Below are 19809 nucleotides of genomic sequence, written 5' to 3' on the forward strand. Positions count from 1 at the left end.
TTGGCCTACTTCTCACTGGAAAAGCAACCTCCTGAGCAATTTATTTGAAATTTTGAAATTTATGAAAATGTAGTGAACCTATGGAGTAAGTGACCAGGAAGGCAGCATAAGGAAAAAGACTGAGTCAGTTAACAACATTTACTGAACACCCACCATGAGTAGAACCTCATTGAAGAGATGTTAATAAAACCACAGTGTATTAAAGGTGAACGGTAATAAAATGATTGATAGGGAAACAGAAAGGAACCAAAGATTTTAATAAAATGTCAGTAAGGTTTCAGTATGTACGTGATGCCCTTAACACTTTTCACATGTGTCCATAGCTGTGGTTGATTTGCTTCAGGAATTAACAGATATAGACACCCTCCATGAGAGTGAAGAGGGAGCGGAAGTACTCATCGATGCTCTGGTAAGTTGCACATCCAGCGGGGGTTTTGCGGGTGTGTGTACGTGTTAACATCATCACCATTTTCTCTGAGTGTACCAGGTGGGTGTGAGCTCTGTGGCAAGGCTACACTGAATGAGGAGAATAGAAGGTAGAAATGCAACTTGTGGGGTTGTGGGGTACATGATACTCTGGAACTGTGTTAAGGAGGGGTTATAGAGGCCTAGCATTTATTAAATATCTGCTGTGGGCAGGCCTTTTCTCATTTTTTTTTCCACTTTATGTGATCTTCACCATATCCTCTTAGATGGGTATTACTGCTACTATTCCCATTTCCAGCTGTGACACTGAGGCTTAGAGAGGCAAAATAGCTTGCCCGTGGTCACGCAGCTGGGATTTGAACCTGTATTCTTTTTGACTCCATGTTCCTGTTCTTCTGTCTCCAACTGTGGTGCTGCTGGTCTTTTCACAAATGTTTCTTCTCTCCTCTGCCAGCACCAGTGAGGACAGATACCATTATTATTTTATAGATAGGGAATCGGAGAATGTTAAAAGCAAGAACAAACCTTCTAACTCATCCAGCCAGAGTTGCAGCCCCTCCTTATAGAGACAGGACCAGTGGATTTCTGTGTGTCTTTTTCGTGGAGCCTGGGTGAGGCTTTACAGTCTTCTAGGCAGCAGCCAGTCAAAAGTCTATACGTGAGTTAAACCAGTCTATTCTCCTCGCCTCCCTTTACATGTGAGGAAACCCAGATACAGAAGGGCAGCCATCCAGTGGGTCATTCAGCCAGGCCCTGTACAGCAGAAATGAGAGCCCGTGTGTTCAGATCCCCGCCACACCAGCTTCCCTCTTTCACCAGTGATCGTAGAGGCCTCCAAGACTGGAAAGGCACCACAGCCGGCAAGTGGAGGAGGGAGTCTAGTCCAGCCTCTTACCCTGACACCTGTGGGGCTCTGTCCACCATCAAGCTGTCTCCCTCCTCTAGGATGGAGTTAATTTTCCTTCCTCTCTGTTTTCTGTTGTCTGGTCTTTTCTTTCTGCTAAGAATGTTAGTAAATACTGGTTTTGATGCAGTTTAACAGTTTATCAGAAAAGGCTGTAGTCCCTTGTGTTAGAAGCACCGGGGTGTGTGTTAGGCTATATTCCGACCCCATCCCAAACCCACTGAATCAGAAATGGTTGGGACTGGGGCAGGCCTCAAATGGTTCTGACACCCCATCGGTGCTCCACCCACCCTCTCCTCACTCTGTCTCTCTCAAGGTCCTTGACACTGGAAATTTCCCATGTGCCATGCTTGCTGCTGGCATTCGGTGTGAATGGAAAGGCTGTGAACCCACTGGATATGAAGGACTGTCTGCTACAGAGCGTGAGGCTGGAGTCCAGCAGGGCTATTTGTGACTGAGTTTGATGAAAATTTCTATTGCCATTTTTCTTTCAGGCTCAGTCCTAGAGCGAACTGCCACTTTTGTAGAATTCAGGACCTTTATTTTTCCCTGGAACCACTGTGCAGAAAGAAAAGGATGATGTTGGGTTGTCTTTTTGTTTTGAGGAGCATCTGAAGGAAGGCTGTGGCACTTGCTCCTGCTCTGTGTCCCCACAGTGTCATTTGTGCAGTCTTACCTTCCAGAGGTTAATTACAGTGGCCCTGAGTGAGCCTTCCTGCCTGGTCCCTGGGCTGATTTTAATTACCATCCTTTGCCCGTGTGAATAGGGGAGACGAGAGAGGAGCAGCTAGCCTGGCTGCTGCTGTAAAATGCACCCAGAAACAGCAGTTCACACAAAAGCCCCCTTTGTGTTTTCTGTGTCGCTAAGCCCACCAACCAAAGCTGGATCGTGCAGATTTTATTGTTTGTTTGGAAAGGAACAGTTCATCCTCAGTCTGGGGAGCCATTAGGTAGCTGCTATACAGGGTTTTCTGTTTGTTTAGGGTTTTTTTTATTATCATTTTAAGATTTTGACTCTTACAGCTTTATACTGGTGGGGCTGGTGTGAATCACAGTTGAACATTCCTAGCCTCCTATATATGATTTGCTCGTCTGCAGCCAGTCAGAAGGCATCAGTAAATAACAGAGCAGAACTGGTGGGTGGTCTTTCATTTATTTATTTTTTTACCCTTGTGCTGCACTCAGGAAGAAGTTTGATAAGTATTCTCATATTACAAGGGTTGAGTTGTCTTTGTAGTTTTAATTTGGGGCCAGTATCCGAGGCCCGGAATAGCACGAGCAGAGGCTAGAGGGCGCAGAGCAGAATTTATTGTGGTGTGCAGTTTGCAGTTATTGCCTCGGTCTTTTTCCCAATTGGAAGTCCTAGGCAATGAACTAGCACATTTCTGGGGAGAGAGTGCTATCCTGGCATTCTTGGGGGATCTTTGGGGCTTAAAATTTGGTTCACTTCCACTGCTATTACTTATGCAGAAGGTGAATATTTGTGCTTTGTAACAAATTGATTTGGTAGCCTAGAAAATAGTGTCTTTTCTAAGAGTAGTAAATGCAAGGGTATGTTGCTTTAATGGCACTTCTCTGAAGTCTTAGGACTTCTTGAGAGTTGTGATTAGATGACAGCCATTTCCTACTTTCTAGTCCCCAAATCTGCCAGGTGCTTGGCAGCCCCATGCCTTTGCTCCCATCTGCCTTCAGCTTGGCAAGCCTTGCTTTTCCTGGGCTACCTGGAATACTCCTGCTCATCCTTTAAAGCCTGACTTAAAGCTTATCTCTTCTGAGGTTTTTGTTTTGTTTTATTTTTGTTTTTTATTGGTTTTTTTTAGGCTCATCATCCTAGCCCCGAACAGAATTTGTGTATTTGTGTTCTTTTAGCACTTTGTATATCCTGGCACTTGTCACATTGGCTTATAAATATCTGTTAATAAGTTTGTCTTTCCTGAGATGTGATTTGCATCAAGAGAGTGGCTTGAGTGGTAGCTGTATCATTTACCAACTGTGTGTCCTTGGGAAAGTTACCTAATCTCCATGTACTCGAGTTTCTCCTTCTGTAGAATGGGGATAACAGTAGTGCCTGTTGCATAACATTGAAGTGAAGAATAAATGAGTTATTGAATCTTCAGGACAGTGTCCAGCACAGAGTGAACACCCAGTAAATGTTGGCCATTATCTTCATAAAAGTACTATGCCTGGAACATACTAAGTTCTTAGTAAATGTCAAGTTAAAATGATATGTATCATCGGCCATACAGCGAGAGCAAACATTTTTCTCATTTTGACAGATGTTCAAAGAGCATTTTGAATGACTACTAAAAAAAATTTTATGAAGGGAATGGACCAAAGTAAGGCATGAGAGGATAGATGTTTAGCTTAAAAAAAAAAACGAGGATGAAATGAGTAGTGATGATAATGCAAGGCAGAATATTAAGAACAGTTACGAGAGATGTAAGCTTCTGTGGAAGTGGGGAGGAGGTAGCAACCAGTTGTGAGGGGAAGACTCAGGAAGGACTGCAGAGCTGCAGGTACTTTCTGTGCCCTCAAAGGGAAGCTCAGTGGGAGGATGTGTGCAGGTGTCCCAGCAGAAGAGGTAGGAATGTGGCTGGGCCACAACATTGGCCATAGTGGCTAGGAGCCACCATTTGTCATAAAGAGTTTCACAAAAGTCCCGTTGATGTGGAGACTCAGGGGACTGCCCTCCATACCCATTCTCTTGCACTCACTTAACCCTTCGGTAAACATTCAGCTTTGAAGTTCTGGAGTGCTGTGGCTTGGGCTGCTTGGCACTGCGTTTGTGTTGCTCAGGTGAGGCTGAGGTTGGCAGGTTTTCAGTTGCTCTAAAGGTATTTATTATGTAAATTTCTGGATCCTGTCTTTTGTATCCCTTCTCATTTCTATTAATGTCCACCTTCATTTGTATTTGTTCCCAAGCAAAATTCATTTGTTCATTCATTCTCTGAATGTTTATTGAATACTTTGTCTGTTCTAGACTGCAGAAATGGGGTATATAGCAGTGAGCCAGACTGACAGAGTCTGCTTTTGTGGAGCTCAAATTCTAGTGTGGGGAGAAGCAGTAATCAAACGAGAAAGCAGATAGTGATTCTCTGTTACATAAAGAATTAAAATAGGGAGATGTGACATCCGGTGATTGGGAAGTCACGTTAGATTAGCTAGTCGGGGAAGGCCCAAGTTTGGCATGACACGAAGAAACCAGCCATTCAGAATGACGGAGGGCAAGATGGGACAAGTGCAAAGGATGACCTAAGGCAGGAATGAGCTTGACAGACTTGAGGAACAGAAAAACTGTTTGAGCACAGCTGGAGGGAGGGGAGAGAACGCAGTCAGGGGCGTATTGCTCAGGGTTTTATAGGCCATGGTAGGAAGCTGGGGTGGAATTGCCGGTGTGAAGGGGAGTAACTGGAGTATCTTGGGCAAGGGAGTGTAGCATAGTCTGACCTAACAGTTTAGGAAGACCGTTCTTGACCGCTGGATAATGAATTGCAGGAGCAAGAGGAGAAACTAAAATATTACTAGGTAGTTTTGCATTCTGACCATACTACCATTTGTACTCTCATAACTTTCTGCTTGATCAAGATTCAGTGGATGTAGGAGGTTTTTTCTTAGTTTTTTAATTATGAAATTTTCAGAACTCACAGCAGGTAGAAAATTTAACTCCACACTCTTAAGAAAGTTTATTGACAGATTGTACAAGATAGAAAAAGAATCCTTCAAACCTTCTCATCTGTCCTTTTTAAAAGTGTTTTCCTTCTGTCTTGTATCCATCTTCCCTGGGCAAGTGGGAAAGGATATCTGAACATGCCCTTGACCTTTGTCTTAGTAGGACCTGCCGGAATATTGTTTAGGAGACCTGCTAATGGGGAGAAGTATCTGGTGGACTTACCAGAAAACATCAGGCTTAAGACAATCTTGATTTCCAAGGCCAAGGTTTCTCGGCTGACACTTTGGTCCTTGACCAGGATTCATTTTTGTTTTCAGGTTTAGTCACAGGTCCAAAAAATTGGCATGAAGGTGGTAGACCCAAGCGGCTAGAGTGAGTGAGACAGAATGCTAATTTGTGCTTCTTACTAGGTGATATTCAGAGCTATGCATAATACAGATATTTTTCCGAGGGTTTTTTGAGCTAAATGTATTTTGACTGCTTTGACCCTCCTACAATCAGATAAAATTGCATTTAACCCAGCTAAACATAAACTTTCATACTTTGCAAGCTTGAAAAGGCTGTCTCTTAGAAGTTAGATTTCTGTGGCAAGAAAAAATTTCCTCCAGCCAGATATCCATTCAGTTCTGGGATTTGAATGCATTGCATACTGTCACTTTCCCCTTTACCATTTTCCAGATAGCAGAGATGGGAAACATAACTAAGAATCAAGGAAAGGGGGAAAGTAGTGCAGATAAAGCAGCAATAAGCAATTGAAACGGGTGAAGCAGTTTGCAGAACCAACAAGCAGTGTGATACCCAGTGGATTTGCAGTGTCTGCTGCTTTAGGATTCAGGGAGATTATAAGTCAATCAGGGTGATTTAGGGAAAAACAAACTGTGACATGGTTCATATTTTCCCCCCAGATGTTTTTCTGTTTCCTCTCACATACTCAGATTGTCCAATTAATTAAGGAAAACATTGCAATGGATTTCTTTGGTGAAGCTTTTGCTGGCTGTGAGATTTGAGAGTGAGATTGTATATCTCCTTGGGATAAGAGGGGAAAACAGCTCATTCTTGTATTTACGGGCACCCTCAATTCTGGCATCAGTATCCCCTCAGATCTGCAGCTAGTGTCTTGCATTGTTCTTCACAGTAGAAAGGGCAGAGCCTAGAAAATTCTACCTTGTTTATGATTGAGGTTCACAAATCAGTCAATAATTGCAGGTTTTCCCCCCTTGCCAGCTGCTTTCTTTAAGTGTCACCAGGAGTGGAGGCCTTATTTCAAGATCTGTCTTTCTTGCCATTGTTCCATCCTCCGGCTCAGTTTGAGCTGTGTCATAGGGTATCTTATATACAGGTGCTCAGGCAGTATCAGCTGAGTGAGCTGATATGTTTCCGTATCTCTCCTTTCTTTTCCCCCTCCCCAGAGTGACAGGGTATGATTGGAAAAAATAGATGCTTAGAGTCAGTCACTTCTGCCCCAACCTTTGTGGCATTGGCCAGGCTAGTTATCCTCTCTGGACCTTTTTTGGTCACCTATAAGAGCTGTGAGGATGCGTGATAGCAAATGGAACAGTTTCTATAAAAGACCTGATTGCAGCACACAAAGTAAGTGTTTTCTCAGTTTATTTGAATTTAACAAAATGACTGATTATCTGTCATGTACCATAGCATTGCACTACCCTTGGAAGAGTATGCCAGGGTGGGAAATCCTCCCGTTTGCTAAGGGAGGCAGTCAGAGAGGATATACCACAGACACACGGCAGGTTTTATTTTCCTGTGCAGGTTACTGACTGGCTACTGATGAGAAAGTTATTACCAGGTGGGTAATCACTTCTTGATTCTGCGTTTCCTTAGTTACCTTCCTGGGTTTGCATAAGGGTTACCCAAAGGGCAGTATCCCTAAGAATACAGATTGTGTGCAGAGGGAAGCATGAGGTAGTATAAGTGTTATTTCACCAAAGAAGGAAGGTTGATTTTTGCTTTTCTTCTACTGCCCAGTAGCCATTTGGTCTTGGCTAAGCTGTTAATCTTTGAATATCAGCTCTGTGACATGGCTACTGAAAGTTTTCTATAAGGTTGTATGAATTAAATTAGAGAAATTTAATTGCTGTTCTATGTGTTAAGTGTAATACAAATGTCAGGCATTTTATTACGTTAATACTCTTCTCAAGAAGGAATTAGAAATTCATCAGAAGTAATAGTTTCATAAAAGCTTAACACAGAACGTTAGGAATGTTTTGAGTTTAACCCTAAATTTTGAGGTCAGTGTAAAGTATGGCAAATAAACTTCCCAACTAAACATCTCTTGGTGCTGTGGTCTAGAAACATGATTTTGACTTGAACAAACTATTGACCCGATTTAAGATGGCACTTCTGTGAGGTGTTTGTTTCAATTCCACAGGGAAGTAGAAAGAGCAGTGAACTTGATTTCAGAAGGCCTGGGTTCAAGTGCTAGGGCTGATACTCACCAGCTTTGTAACCTTGAACTTTACTTTGTCTCCTTAAGCTTAGATTTACTCATCTTAAGTTAGGGGTAAGGAAGCCTGCCCTTTCTTTGTCTTGGGGTCACTTCAAGACCCAAAGAGGTAATGAGATGGAAGAGCACACTGTAAACCATGGATGGTTTACAGTTGATTTGTTCTTTTGTTGGTGCAGGTGAGAAGAAAGTATGGGAATGGGAACATTTTGGGACTGTTCTGTGACATGTATCCCTCTCTCCCCTTGCTCCCCTGTTGCTGAAGGTGGATGGGCAGGTGGTGGCCCTGCTAGTGCAGAATCTGGAGCGCCTGGATGAGTCCGTGAAAGAAGAGGCGGATGGTGTCCACAACACTCTAGGTGAGGGGCAGGGCAACCAGTGATCTGAGACCTTTGTGTTTATTTGGGGGTTCGGTGCTCATTTCTTTCTTCCTTCATAATAGAGTCAACAGCAGTGGTGTTTTCTTTCCTTCTAGTCTCCGGACTGCTTTTCCAGAAATGAAGACCCTTGTGTAAATTTCATATAACCGCAGCTTTGCTTTGGCTTGCAAGTAATAAAAGCAGAAATCCACTAAGTCGGGTAACTTCCTGGACAAAAACTGGCCCCTTTTAGCAGACCTCTGCCTCCAAATGTTAGGGTCATGTCTGTGCAGGATGAATTTTTTTAATTTTTAAAATTTTTTTAGCTTTAGAAAGTATATATTTTACTATTTTTAATCTCTCTATATTGGTTTTTCTTCCTATTCCCTTCAGTGGGACTACAAACTTTGGAACAGTGGAATACCTTTATAAGACAGTTTATTTGGAAAACAGTTAAGTGTGTCTTTGTCTTCTTATGTGTAGTTTGCCACGTGAACCAAATTGAAATATTGCTGTTAACTTGGATGCACTTTCATCATATGTTAATTTAAGTGGGTGTCTTTGCTGTATTTCCCTTCCTCCTCTTCAAATCTCCCAGATCTTTTCCCCTGCAAAGTTGCTGAACCATTATCCTATTTAAAATCGTGCTTTTGAGTAGTCCTCTTTATCACTGGTCATTGTCTTATTTAAAAAAAAATAAAGGTGACATATCTTAAGCAGAGCTTGAGAAACGAATGAAGTCCAGCTGAAGCAGAAATTTTGATGAGATTAGATTTTTCTCTCAGCTATTTTTGTCTACCACAGATTTCTCTTATAATTTTATACTCTCTTCTGTGAGCATTATCATAAAGAAGAGGGAAGACATATCACCGAGGGAATACGAGAAGAGAGAACACAACAATCTAACTTTGGGGTTGGCTTTAGTCTAGAGCTAGAATTTAGCGTTACCATCTGTTAGCCTAATGCTGGATTTTGCTGGATAGAAAGCTTATCAAAAGTTTTAACTGATGGGCGCCTGGGTGTCTCAGTGGGTTACACTGCTGCCTTCGGCTCAGGTCATGATCTCAGGGTCCTGGGATCGAGTCCCGCATCAGGCTCTCTGCTTGGCAGGGAGCCTGCTTCCCTTCCTCTCTCTCTGCCTGCCTCTCTGCTTACTTGTGATCTCTCTCTGTCAAATAAATACATAAAATCTTAAAAAAAAAAAAAAAGTTTTAACTGAATGTTAATAAAAAGGGCCTGGTGTAATGAAAAAAGCCCCAGGCTTGCTGTCTGTAGAGATCTGTCTGGTTTCAGCATAGTCACCTACCAGCAGCTCAGGAGGTCCATCCCACTCTCATTTATTGAGCACCTGCTGTTTGTGAGGCACTGGGCTAGGCACTGGAGTAGATTAAAGATGAATTGGGCATGGTCTTAACTCTGGGAGAATCTTGATCGGAAAGAAAAAATAATACAGGGTGACAAATGGGATAATAGTCAGTGGAGAACAGTGTGGAAGTGAGGAAGGGCCTCCAAAGGCAGCTGAATGGGGCTGAGTATGAAGACGGGTACGTTTTGACTGAGAAATGTGAGAAGGACCCTTGGGTGGGAGAGAGTCACAGTTGCAAAGCCAGGAGTGGGCGTGGACTGGGGAAAGAGTAGAGATGTATTGTGGCAGTGAGAGGTAGCAGTAGTGGAAGATGGGACGGGAGGCGTGAGTTTGCCCAGACGGTGGAAGACCTTGTAAACTGAGGCAGGATGATTGGATTTGACTGTAGTGAGCAACAGGAAGCCATCTAAAGTGTAAGCAGAGGAATCAGATAAGGGCATTGGAGATTAAAATGAATGAGTTGATTTTCCCAGGAAATGTGAAAAAGTAATTTAGGGTATTGTGATGATCCTTGCCTCTCCCCAGTCTCTTACTACTCTGCTAACCTGGCTTTGTATTCCATGCCCTGAGGAGGCTGCCCACTGAGTCATTTAACTTGCCACTGGCTGACAAGGGTAGAGGAGTGAAGATGAACAAGAGGCATGGTGATTTCTTTATCCCTTTCTCCTTCAAAACTCAGATCTGATGTCTGGGCATTGGGCTTAGAGAACGTGGAACTAACTATGTCTCCTTTATAATGTAACATATCCTAGGATATGGAGCAGAAGGGGCCCTGAAAGAAATGAAAACATTGGATGTGTTAGAATGGAACTGAAGGGGGTTTTTTAAAATATCCCCCTTTTTTAGTATCATAGTCATGTAATAATTTTTTTCTTTTGGCATCCTAAGTTTTAATTTTCTATTAAGCAGCAATTTGACCATTGTAGGAGATAGCAAGACCAATTATATTTGCTTCGAGTACCTGACAGTTACCTCTGCCGGCATGGCCTTTCCCCTCTGTGCACTTTATTTTGTGCAATTAAGAGGATCATGCTTTCCTCCTTTGCTGTATCCAGAGAAAGAGAACTGAAAGTGAATTAATCAGAAAGGGAAGAGACTGAATTCACCATCCCGTTTTTTTTCCTAGGCTTCCTGCCTAGTCCTGTCTCTTCAGTTACGGGTCTCTGGGACCCCAGTGCAATGAGTTAAGAAGGCCTTCCCAGGCAGATACCCACATTTCCCTGTGTTCTGCACTGGGGTTGTTCCCTATGAGCGCAGAACATCTATCACATTCCTTTTGTGAATTTCATCATTTTCATTATGAGTTTTACTTGCAACATTACTTGAATTGAAAACAAACCATAGCATCTCCCTGGTTAATCTAATAATGACAACATAGCATCTGGCTGGGAGGAATACAGGAAGTGGGAAGAGGAATATGGTGTCTGTCATGGGCAGGGAAGCTGGCTTGTTGCAGATGGAAACAAAATTGCCCTCCCAAATGACTGGTGTCTGTCTCCCTTTAGCTATTGTGGAAAACATGGCAGAGTTCCGGCCTGAGATGTGTACCGAGGCTGCCCAGCAGGGTCTTCTGCAGTGGCTGTTGAAGAGGCTGAAGGTCAGTTTGGTGTTGTGGGACGGCAGCTCACACCACCCTTTGCTCTGGGTCTGGCTGAAGCTGGCTCACCCACACCGATGTTTGTCCCTTTTGCTGTGGGATCTAGTTTGGAAATCTTCACTAGAAGATCCCTTTTGTCTTTTTCTGCTTTTCCTTTGTTTGTTTTAAAAGAAGAGGCTTTAAAAGTAGGCTTTAATACCTCCGAAAATATTTAAAACATTTTGTAAATACAAATAAATTCGTGTGGTACAGAATGCCTTCTGTAAAAGTAAAAGCTCTTCTCAGTAGAGTCCTTCTAGTTCAGCTTGCCAGAGACAGCTACTGTTAACAATATTTTACCTATCCTTCCAGAAGTTTTCTGTGTATCTAGGAGTGTGTGTGTTTCACAAATAGAATTATACAATATTTTATTTTGCAAGTTGGCTTTTTCAGTGAACTAATAGCTGCCTAGTAGTCTGTTTTATGCATATACCAAAATTAATTTAGCCATTCCCCCTTTTTATAACACTTACTCACTGCCGTATAACAATTTTCTACTGTTACAAGCAGTGCTATAGTGACTATTCTCATATACACATACACATTTTTTTTCTTGCACACTTCTTTTAGTTTATCTGTAGGATAAATTCCTGGAATTAGAATTGATAGAGATCAAAGGATATACACATTAACATTTTTGGTGGGTATTGCAAAGTTGTTCTGTGTAAGGGTGCCCCACTGATTTGAGAGTATCTATTTCCCCCTAGCAACGTTGGGTACTATCAGTCTTAAAATTTTGTTAATCTGCTAAATGAAAACGGGTTTTTTTTTTTTTTAATTTTGGAATTTTAAAATCAGGGAAAGAATATTGGCTTCTACATGTTTGTTAGATATTTGTATTCAACTCTTTTAATTTACTATTATCCTTTGTGTATATTTATATTTCTGTTAGATTATTTATTCTCTTTTCTTCTTAGGGTAGCCCCTTTGACTATCTTTTTAACAATTAGTGCTGTCCCATAGAGTAAATGAGGAATAAGTGGCAAGAGCTTGTCTTAAAAGAGTAGTTTTAACCAAAGGCATGATGGGAGGCAGTTTGGGATTGCTTATATGCTACTGAAATGGTTAGCAAGCAAGGATTCCCAGCTTTTCTGTGAGAAGGAGGCATTTGTTCATAGATAGAATGATTCTCTAAGTGTTCATGGCCTTGCTATGCTTCAGAGCGTCACAGAGATCCAGAAAGTCTGAGGTACGTCAGGATGTCAGGTCAGATTTACCCCGCCATTGTCTTGGCAGGACTCAGAAAGAATGTTCTGCCTAAGAGGGCATATGCCCAATGATTACCCTTCTTTCTGACCATCTAGGTCTTCCCCAGTCCTACTTTAAATAAGTTAAATACCATTTGTTTCCATGAAATCTGTAACAACACAGATTATATAGCATGACTTGAATGTATTCATATTCAGCTCGTCTAGATACTTCCATCAGTGGGAATGGGCACATTTGCCTGGCAGACTATAAACTCAGTGCCTATTTCAGTAGATTGCAACTCCCTTTACACACACACACACACACACACACACACACACCTACTTTTTAGGGGAAAAAAAAATCAGGTCTGGTTAATTCATGCATTGTCATCTTTGCAACTTCCTTGACCTCTTCTCATGAGTCTCGATGTCTTTGGTTTTTAGGGCTAGAACTGTTTCCCCATGTAATTCTCAGTTTTTTCTTTCCTCAACATTCAACACATTTTTATTCTCCAAAGCCTTAAAACATTTGGGGAGTGAGGAGTGGAGGGGAGGAAAGTAGGACACAGAGTTGAGGGGATGGGATAGATTGCAGGGACCTGAGCTGTTCATGGGGGTGGCCATAGGTGAGAGCTCCAATGGTAAAATATACAAAACAATCCAATGACTTTTGTCTCTGAAGTCAAGACCAATTCCTTTTAGTTCCTTGAGACTTCAGGGATCCTTCATTAAACCAGGATGTCAGGCCTCCTCTGCCCTTCGAAAGGTGTTGACACTTGCCAGTCTTTTTTTGAATTGGTAACAGGAAGGAAAATTGAGACCTTTGGGGGTTTAGCTTGGATTATATTACCCTAATGAGAGTAAAGAGTCCCACTTCACAGTCTAGCAAGCTGGTGACTCTTGCCTTTTAGGCACAATGTTTATGTAATCCTCAGGGCATAAATAGCCATGTTGCTGTCTCTAAAACCGTTTTTTCAAGGTTTCAGGGTATCTAAACATTAAAATGCTATTCAGTTATTTTACTAGTAAGCAAGTGCCCTTAGAAAAATCCTGTGCTGCCCAGATCATTAAGAAGAATCCTGCTTAAGTATGAGGCCAGCAAGAAGGCATGTTTTTAAAAAAACAATGCCTTGCTCTTTTTTCTCATCATCTGGGACAGTGCTTGCTATAACTTTCACTGTCATAAACATTGAATCTGAGTGCTGGGCATAGACCCTGATTTTTACCAGCAGAGCTCTAAAAAATTCAGATTTCCATGGGGCACCTGGGTGGCTTAGTTAGTTAAACGTCTGCCGTCAGCTGAGGTCATGATCCTGGAGTCCCAGGATCCAGCCCCGCTCAGCAGGGAGTCTGCTTCTCCCACTGACCCTCCTCATCTTGTGCACACTCTCTCATATACTCTGTCTCTCTCAAATAAATACACTCTTAAAAAAACAAAACAAAACCAGTTTCCCAGACCCATTGTCTAGTCTCTGTCTTTGGCATATTTTAGAGAAGTTCCGCCTATGATGCTAATGGACAGCCCTCACTGATACCCTCTGTTCTCTGGAGATATGAACATTACTGTTAGCCATTTTTATTCTGCTCTACTCCTGCACTAGATTTAATACTCCATTTTCAGTGTGCCATTCCCTATTCCAGAACCTTCCTCTACAAGATGCTGATGACTTCTCCACCAGAGCCCACCTTCTCTGCCTACTTTTAAAGTCCCCTTATACCTGGCCTAGTCTGACTTTTTCATTTCTCCCTTTTTAAACATTATTATTGCCTTTCAGGCCTTATTACCTTTCAGGCATCTTTTTTTACCTACCATCTGCTCTGCAAAGGTCAGAATGATTTTGACCTCTGTATCTGTTTTGTTGTTCATGCTCCTCTTTCCACCAGGAATGACTCCTGTCTTTCTTATGTACTTCTCAAGTATACACAGCCTTCATTAACCAGTTTAAATCCCTAATCTTCCACGTAGCCACCATCATTTTTAGAACTGAAAGAAAATTTATAACTTCCATTGCAGATTAAAAAAAAATCAAGACAGATCGAGTCCCGAATAGGGCTTCTTGCTCGGCGGGGAGCCTGCTTCTCTCTCTGCCTCTGCCTGCCACTCTGTCTGCTTGTGCGCTCTATCTATCTCTGATAAATAAATAAATAAAAATTAAAAAAAAATAAATAAAATAAAAGCAAGGACTGGGTCTCCATTATTTTTGCTTCTCTCAGTTGTTCTTAAGGTGTGGTTTCCCTGGCAACTTGTTAAAAATGCAAATTATTGAACCCACCCCTTCACCCACTGACTCCACCCCTCCTGGGTGAGACTAGTAATCAGTTTTAAGAAGCCCTCCAGGTGAGTTGGAGGTAGGTTAACATCTGAGAACACCGTAGTTTATGTTGCCTTTTAAGCCCTGTTCTTTAACTGATCATCCTGTATTTATTCAGTAGTCTTTGAGTAATTCTTTAGTGAGTGGCACCTTGATGAGTCCTCTTTTTGTGCTGGTAGCCTAGCAGTATATAGAGATACGGATTTCTTCATCCATTAAGTGAAATGTCACTAATTTGTGCTAATGAGGATGAAACCCACTGCAGACCGATTGCATTAAATGGGTTAGCAGGTGAGCAGATAACAGGATTGTGAGTGAGACTATCACAGTTCATTTTTATGGAGAATACAAGCCTTTAGGACATTGTGTACTATTGAAAATAATGCCCAAACCCAAAGTTTTATTTTTCCTTTTTTAAAGAAACAAAATTAGGATTCTCTTTGTTTCCCAGTGAGGTCAGTGTTTCAGAAACAGTTGCAACATTCAGCATATGAGCTAACGGATTGAGAACTGGCTACACGATACTACATGTACAACTGGTTGATGAGAAGCTCTTAGCCTCCTATGACCAGGAGCTGGGATTTTACAGGGCACAATCTGCTTCAGCAGTTGTACAGAGCTGTGGATGTGTCTGAACCTGCCCCATGTGTTCCAGGTACCAGAGGTGAGCTGCAGAAATAACCTGCAGCTTCTGGCTACGGGTGGTAGCATAATTGTTTTGTACTTTCCAAAAAAGCAGCAGTTCCCAGAAAGGTGAAGTTTAATTTTATTCAAGGCTGGTACATGCTGAGTACAAACCTATGCTTGACTCTGTAATTACTCTGACAGCTGAAAGATTTAGGATCACCAGGCTCCTGGATAGAAGAGAGCCCCCAGAAGCTTCAAGTCCCATTGGTTAACTTTGCAAACTCCAAGAGACCATACCTCCAAACTGAATTCTCCTTTCTCCTGATGTCCACTAACTATCCTTGTAATTTGTCACTTTGATATTTTGTAAGCTTGGAGGCCATCATCTCTGGCTGATACTTAAGTAGAAATAAAACTTCCTTGGTGACTTTTTGTCTTTGGTTAGACGTGAAGGATTAGACTCCTTCCTTCCCACCAGTCCCACCATTTCTTTTATTTCTTTACCACAAAAGTAAAATACTTGGTTGTCATTATAATCATCATTAAGTTTTTCCCATCTGATACAAGTGTCATGTGTTGGCTGTTGATTATATGGGAAGCGTTATTCTGGATACCTCACATATATTATTTCTGATCCTTACGCCCTTCCAAGTGGGTGCTCCTGTCCTCAGTTTACAGTTATTGGAACAATTCTACAGAAGGGAAGTGATTGTCCTAACCCCACAGGAATTACATGGCAGAGCCTGTGACAGTTGGGGCATGGGTATCTCCAAAGCCTTCCCTTCTTGTCAAGGTACTTTCCAGCTGGTACCCATTTCAGGCTCTGAAGCATTTTAGGGCTCAGTATTGTGGAGTTATGGGGTCTAATCATTTGACTTTCTAATTAGATTCCTCCTTCATGCCAGTTTTTCAAAGAACCTTTATTTTAACAGAAAAAGTGATGAAATTATTATTTTGATTTTTAAAAACTTACTTTGGGCACATTGGAAACTCCTTGAAGTGTCACAGCAAAAGCTGGAGATTTCCTGGGGGACTCCTTCTCAGTAGAGGGGAACTAGCTATTGGGTACCTGTGATATATAAGCTGGTTAATTTAATCCAACTACCCCCTGAGGAAATTATTACTTATTTTTACTTAACATAAGAGAAATTGGGCAAGAGAGGCAAAATAATTTGGCCAAGATCATGTAGCTGGAAACCATTAAGGCTGAGATTCTAGCCTGGATATTTCTGATTCCAGTCATTAGAAAAAATTCTAGTACTTAATTTATGTTAGGTACTTCCATACTATAACCTTATTTATTTCTCATAGTAACTCTCCTGATATTATGTTATCTTTTATTATTTTATTTTTATTAGGCTGTTATTTTATTATTTGCTTTTTACAGATAAGGAAACTTTAAGAAAACTTAAGATCGAGATACATTTCTTGGGTCATAGATGTCCACTCTCCGTTCCTGGTGCCCTGGATGTCTTAGGAATTTCGTTTTTACGTGTTTACATGAAACTGTGCCTCTATGCCAGAGACCTAACAATCATGTTTATTAAGTAGTTAGATCCAAATGATTTAATACATATTTATGTCCTAACAATTTAGTAGCCATTTGAAAAAGTAATACACATGAATTAAAAGAAAAAATATTTTTATTTTATACTTAAAGACCGCAGTTACTTATTAATAGATGTGTGTGCCTTTTGAGTGCTGCACAACTTCTAAAGCCTTGGAATACAGTTGAACACCACTACCCTCATTCCTGCTCCATACTGATTTTCACACAGTTCTTTTATTACAGCAACCACCAAAAACCAGCTTCACAAAGACAGGATGTCATCAAAAGAGTATACCTGGAGCTAGTAGTTAATGCAGTGTTCAACACATGTCATATGTCACTGTGCTTTCTTTGGAAATTTTAAAGTACCCTGCAGTGCCCCTGTGAGTTGAGTTTGACACCCTAGGTACCTTGGCACACAGTTTGGGAACTGCAGATTTTGTCTCATGTAGGTAGTACATGCTCTTGAGTCAAACCTAGGTGCATCAATCCTAGATTGATATTCTTCTCTTTTTTTTCTTTAACAGGACCATATTACTTTCTAAAATTAATTTTAATTCAGTGTAATATTTTTTAAATGCCTTTAACAATGGACAAGGTTCACGTCTAATTCACATCTAATTCAAGGTTCACGTGTGCTTTCGTGTTTATTTCTTTGTCTTGCATACAGCAGATGCCCAGCAAATACTTGTTGAAAAACAAAAAGAAAATCTCCCCCTTATCTTGGAGATAAGATATATAAAATCAAATAAAAGACAAGAGGCATCGAAAACACAGAAAGGCTGTGAGATCTTTTGGCTTCTTTTAGTTAAGTGCATCTTGTTTCAAACAAGAACCCTCGTCCTTGAAAAACTGCATATAAAGTGAAGTGGTGTGGCTTAAGTCATTTAAAATACCAATACTTATAATTTAAATAATTTTGGATAAGTAATTTTATTAACAAATTCTTGATTCTGATAGAGATGCTTACCCCTTGGCTTATCACCATGTTTTCATTTTCATAAAACTGTTTTCCTTAAAGTGAAACACGCTACAAATTGCATTTAAACCCTGGCTGTTATACTGAATTTCTTGAAACAAGGCCTCAAGCTTGCCCAGGGAGCATACCCTGCAGTCAGTACACGTAAGACTTTGCATTAACAGATCTTTTAACCTAAGATGGTCAGCTTCCTGAAACCCTGTGGGGTGCACTTAGGCTTGACGAGAAAGACGTGCATAGGAAACTGAAAAGTTGCTGGGTGTTGCTTCATTAGGGGCCACTCTTCCTTCTTAAGTACAAAATCAATGTCCAGACAGAACTGGGAATAGCTCTGAGGTGATGGAGGTGTTAGCTCTAAGATGAACACTTCCCTGTCCTTTCCAGGTACAGAAATGATTTGTCATTTCAAAAACCTGGGTGGGTAGCAAAGCTGCTGCTGATTAACAATTGTTGTGTATGTGCCTGCATTTTAAGGATCAAGGGACAGTAAATAAAAACACGTCAATGAGGTTTGCTCTTCTCTGTGCACCTTTATCCAAAGGAGCCTTATTAGTGGTGAGATATTTGCATCTCGCTACGGAAGCAACAATATGGACAGCCATAAAAGATAGTCTCTGCAGTAGATATGTCCCCTCTGAAACACCAAGTAGCAGAGCATGCAGCAGGGAAAGAATTGTGGGTAGTAATTTGGGTGTTAAAATATTAACACATTTCTGCATTTTTAATGTGGTTTCCTTTTTAAATAGTAGGCAGATTATGGCACACGAGCAGATAGGTTTATGATTTCAAATTAAATTTTAAGCATTAAAAAAAACCCAAAAGGAACTACTTTGTTATAAATACATTCAGCTATTCTAAACAAGAACTTGCTTTCTTTTCACCTTCTCTGATCATCTGTCAGCCTAATTTTATGATTGTAATATGTGAGCAAAGCTTCAAAATGGATTTTAGTTTAAAATTTCAAAACTTTCAGTCATTCCTCTAGTTCACATTTCAGTATATACTGTGTGCTAGACAGCAGTCCCTGGACTCAAAATGGGGAATCTGGGAAGGCTTCACTGAGGAGGTGACTTTCATACCTGGGCATGAGCAATGTGAGAGCCGTTGTGTCCATCTGCCATTTATGGTTTTACTATGTAGTATTTGAGTCTGACCTCTTGAGAGCAGAGGCAGGCTTTTCTCTTTTCTTTTTTTTTTTTTTTTTTTAACCTTTAACCTGCCTTTTTGCTTTCTAACTTCTACTTTCTAACTCAGATCTTAGTTTTTGTGAAAAATTCATCTTGGGGAAGGAAGCAAGGCCCCTTAATGTTTTTTTCTCATCTCTCCTATTTCCCCACAGGCAAAGATGCCTTTCGATGCCAACAAACTGTATTGTAGCGAAGTGCTGGCCATATTGCTCCAGGACAATGATGGTGAGACTCCCTCTCGGTATTGATATTCTGTTAGGATAGGAGCCAGCCTTGTTTCAGATCATGACAGCGAGCTCTCTTGCCTTTGGCATCCCCTTGCTCTCCCTCTCGCTCTCTGTGCAGCTTTTGTACTCTGTCAAGCTGTATTGATTTTGTTTGCTGATGTATCAGTGTTAGACGGCTGTAAAATCTGACAGTTAGCTTCATTTTTTTCTTCCTCTATTTTTTTCCTCTTTTAGAAAACAGGGAATTGCTTGGGGAGCTGGATGGAATCGATGTGCTTCTTCAGCAGTTATCCGTGAGTAATTCTTATGCTTCCTGTCTGCCATGAAGATACATGGCTTGCTTTAAAGGGGAGGTGGAGCTGGAAATTGTGGGAAGAAATAGGCCATGTGATGCAAGCCATATGGAGTATGTTGGCAGGTTTGAGGTTACAGTGGAGCTATGTAGTTTGCCTCCCTTTCTTAGTCATTTGCTCTTTATGCCCAGATACCACTGTCTATCTGCTGTGGATTTTCTCCGTCTTCTGATATTGGTCAATTCAGAAGAGGTGTGCTTCCTGCTTAAGTGTATATTCTTGGGCCAAGAATACCAAATTATTTCCAGTTGACCCACTCCCAAGATTTTTCACTTCCTTTCCTTTTAATCTCCCAGTAAAATGGATTCTCTTCATTTAGAATCCTCATAAGCTCAAGGAGTCCCAAGTTCCAGTGCAGTGGGATGGAGGTCACAGAGGAGGATAGGGAAAGATGTGGTTCTAGAGGCTGGAATAAGGAATTAGAAAATGCCATTTTCTCATTGTAAGACATGTAAATCTACTTGAAATGTTCTGCTGGCATTCTGAAAATACTGTTAAGATTTCTTCTAACAAATCTCATCTGTGCTATTCCAAAACCCAGACTGAAAATAGACCATTTGGAT

At 41.1% G+C, this 19809-nt stretch overlaps 1 protein-coding gene across 1 annotated transcript in view; it reads left to right on the forward strand.

The window, feature by feature from the left end:
• CTNNBL1 (catenin beta like 1) overlaps window positions 1-19809 on the forward strand; it is a 126965-nt gene that overhangs the window by 23049 nt on the left and 84107 nt on the right. Inside the window, exons 4-8 of the mRNA XM_082746316.1 lie at window positions 312-409; window positions 7727-7820; window positions 10692-10783; window positions 18819-18891; window positions 19128-19186. Coding sequence (XP_082602442.1) covers window positions 312-409; window positions 7727-7820; window positions 10692-10783; window positions 18819-18891; window positions 19128-19186 — 416 coding nt within the window. The remainder of the gene's footprint in view (window positions 1-311; window positions 410-7726; window positions 7821-10691; window positions 10784-18818; window positions 18892-19127; window positions 19187-19809) is intronic.

Source organism: Mustela nivalis, assembly GCF_964662115.1.
Source record: "Mustela nivalis genome assembly, chromosome: 8".
In the NCBI taxonomy this organism is placed as follows: Eukaryota; Metazoa; Chordata; class Mammalia; order Carnivora; family Mustelidae; genus Mustela; species Mustela nivalis.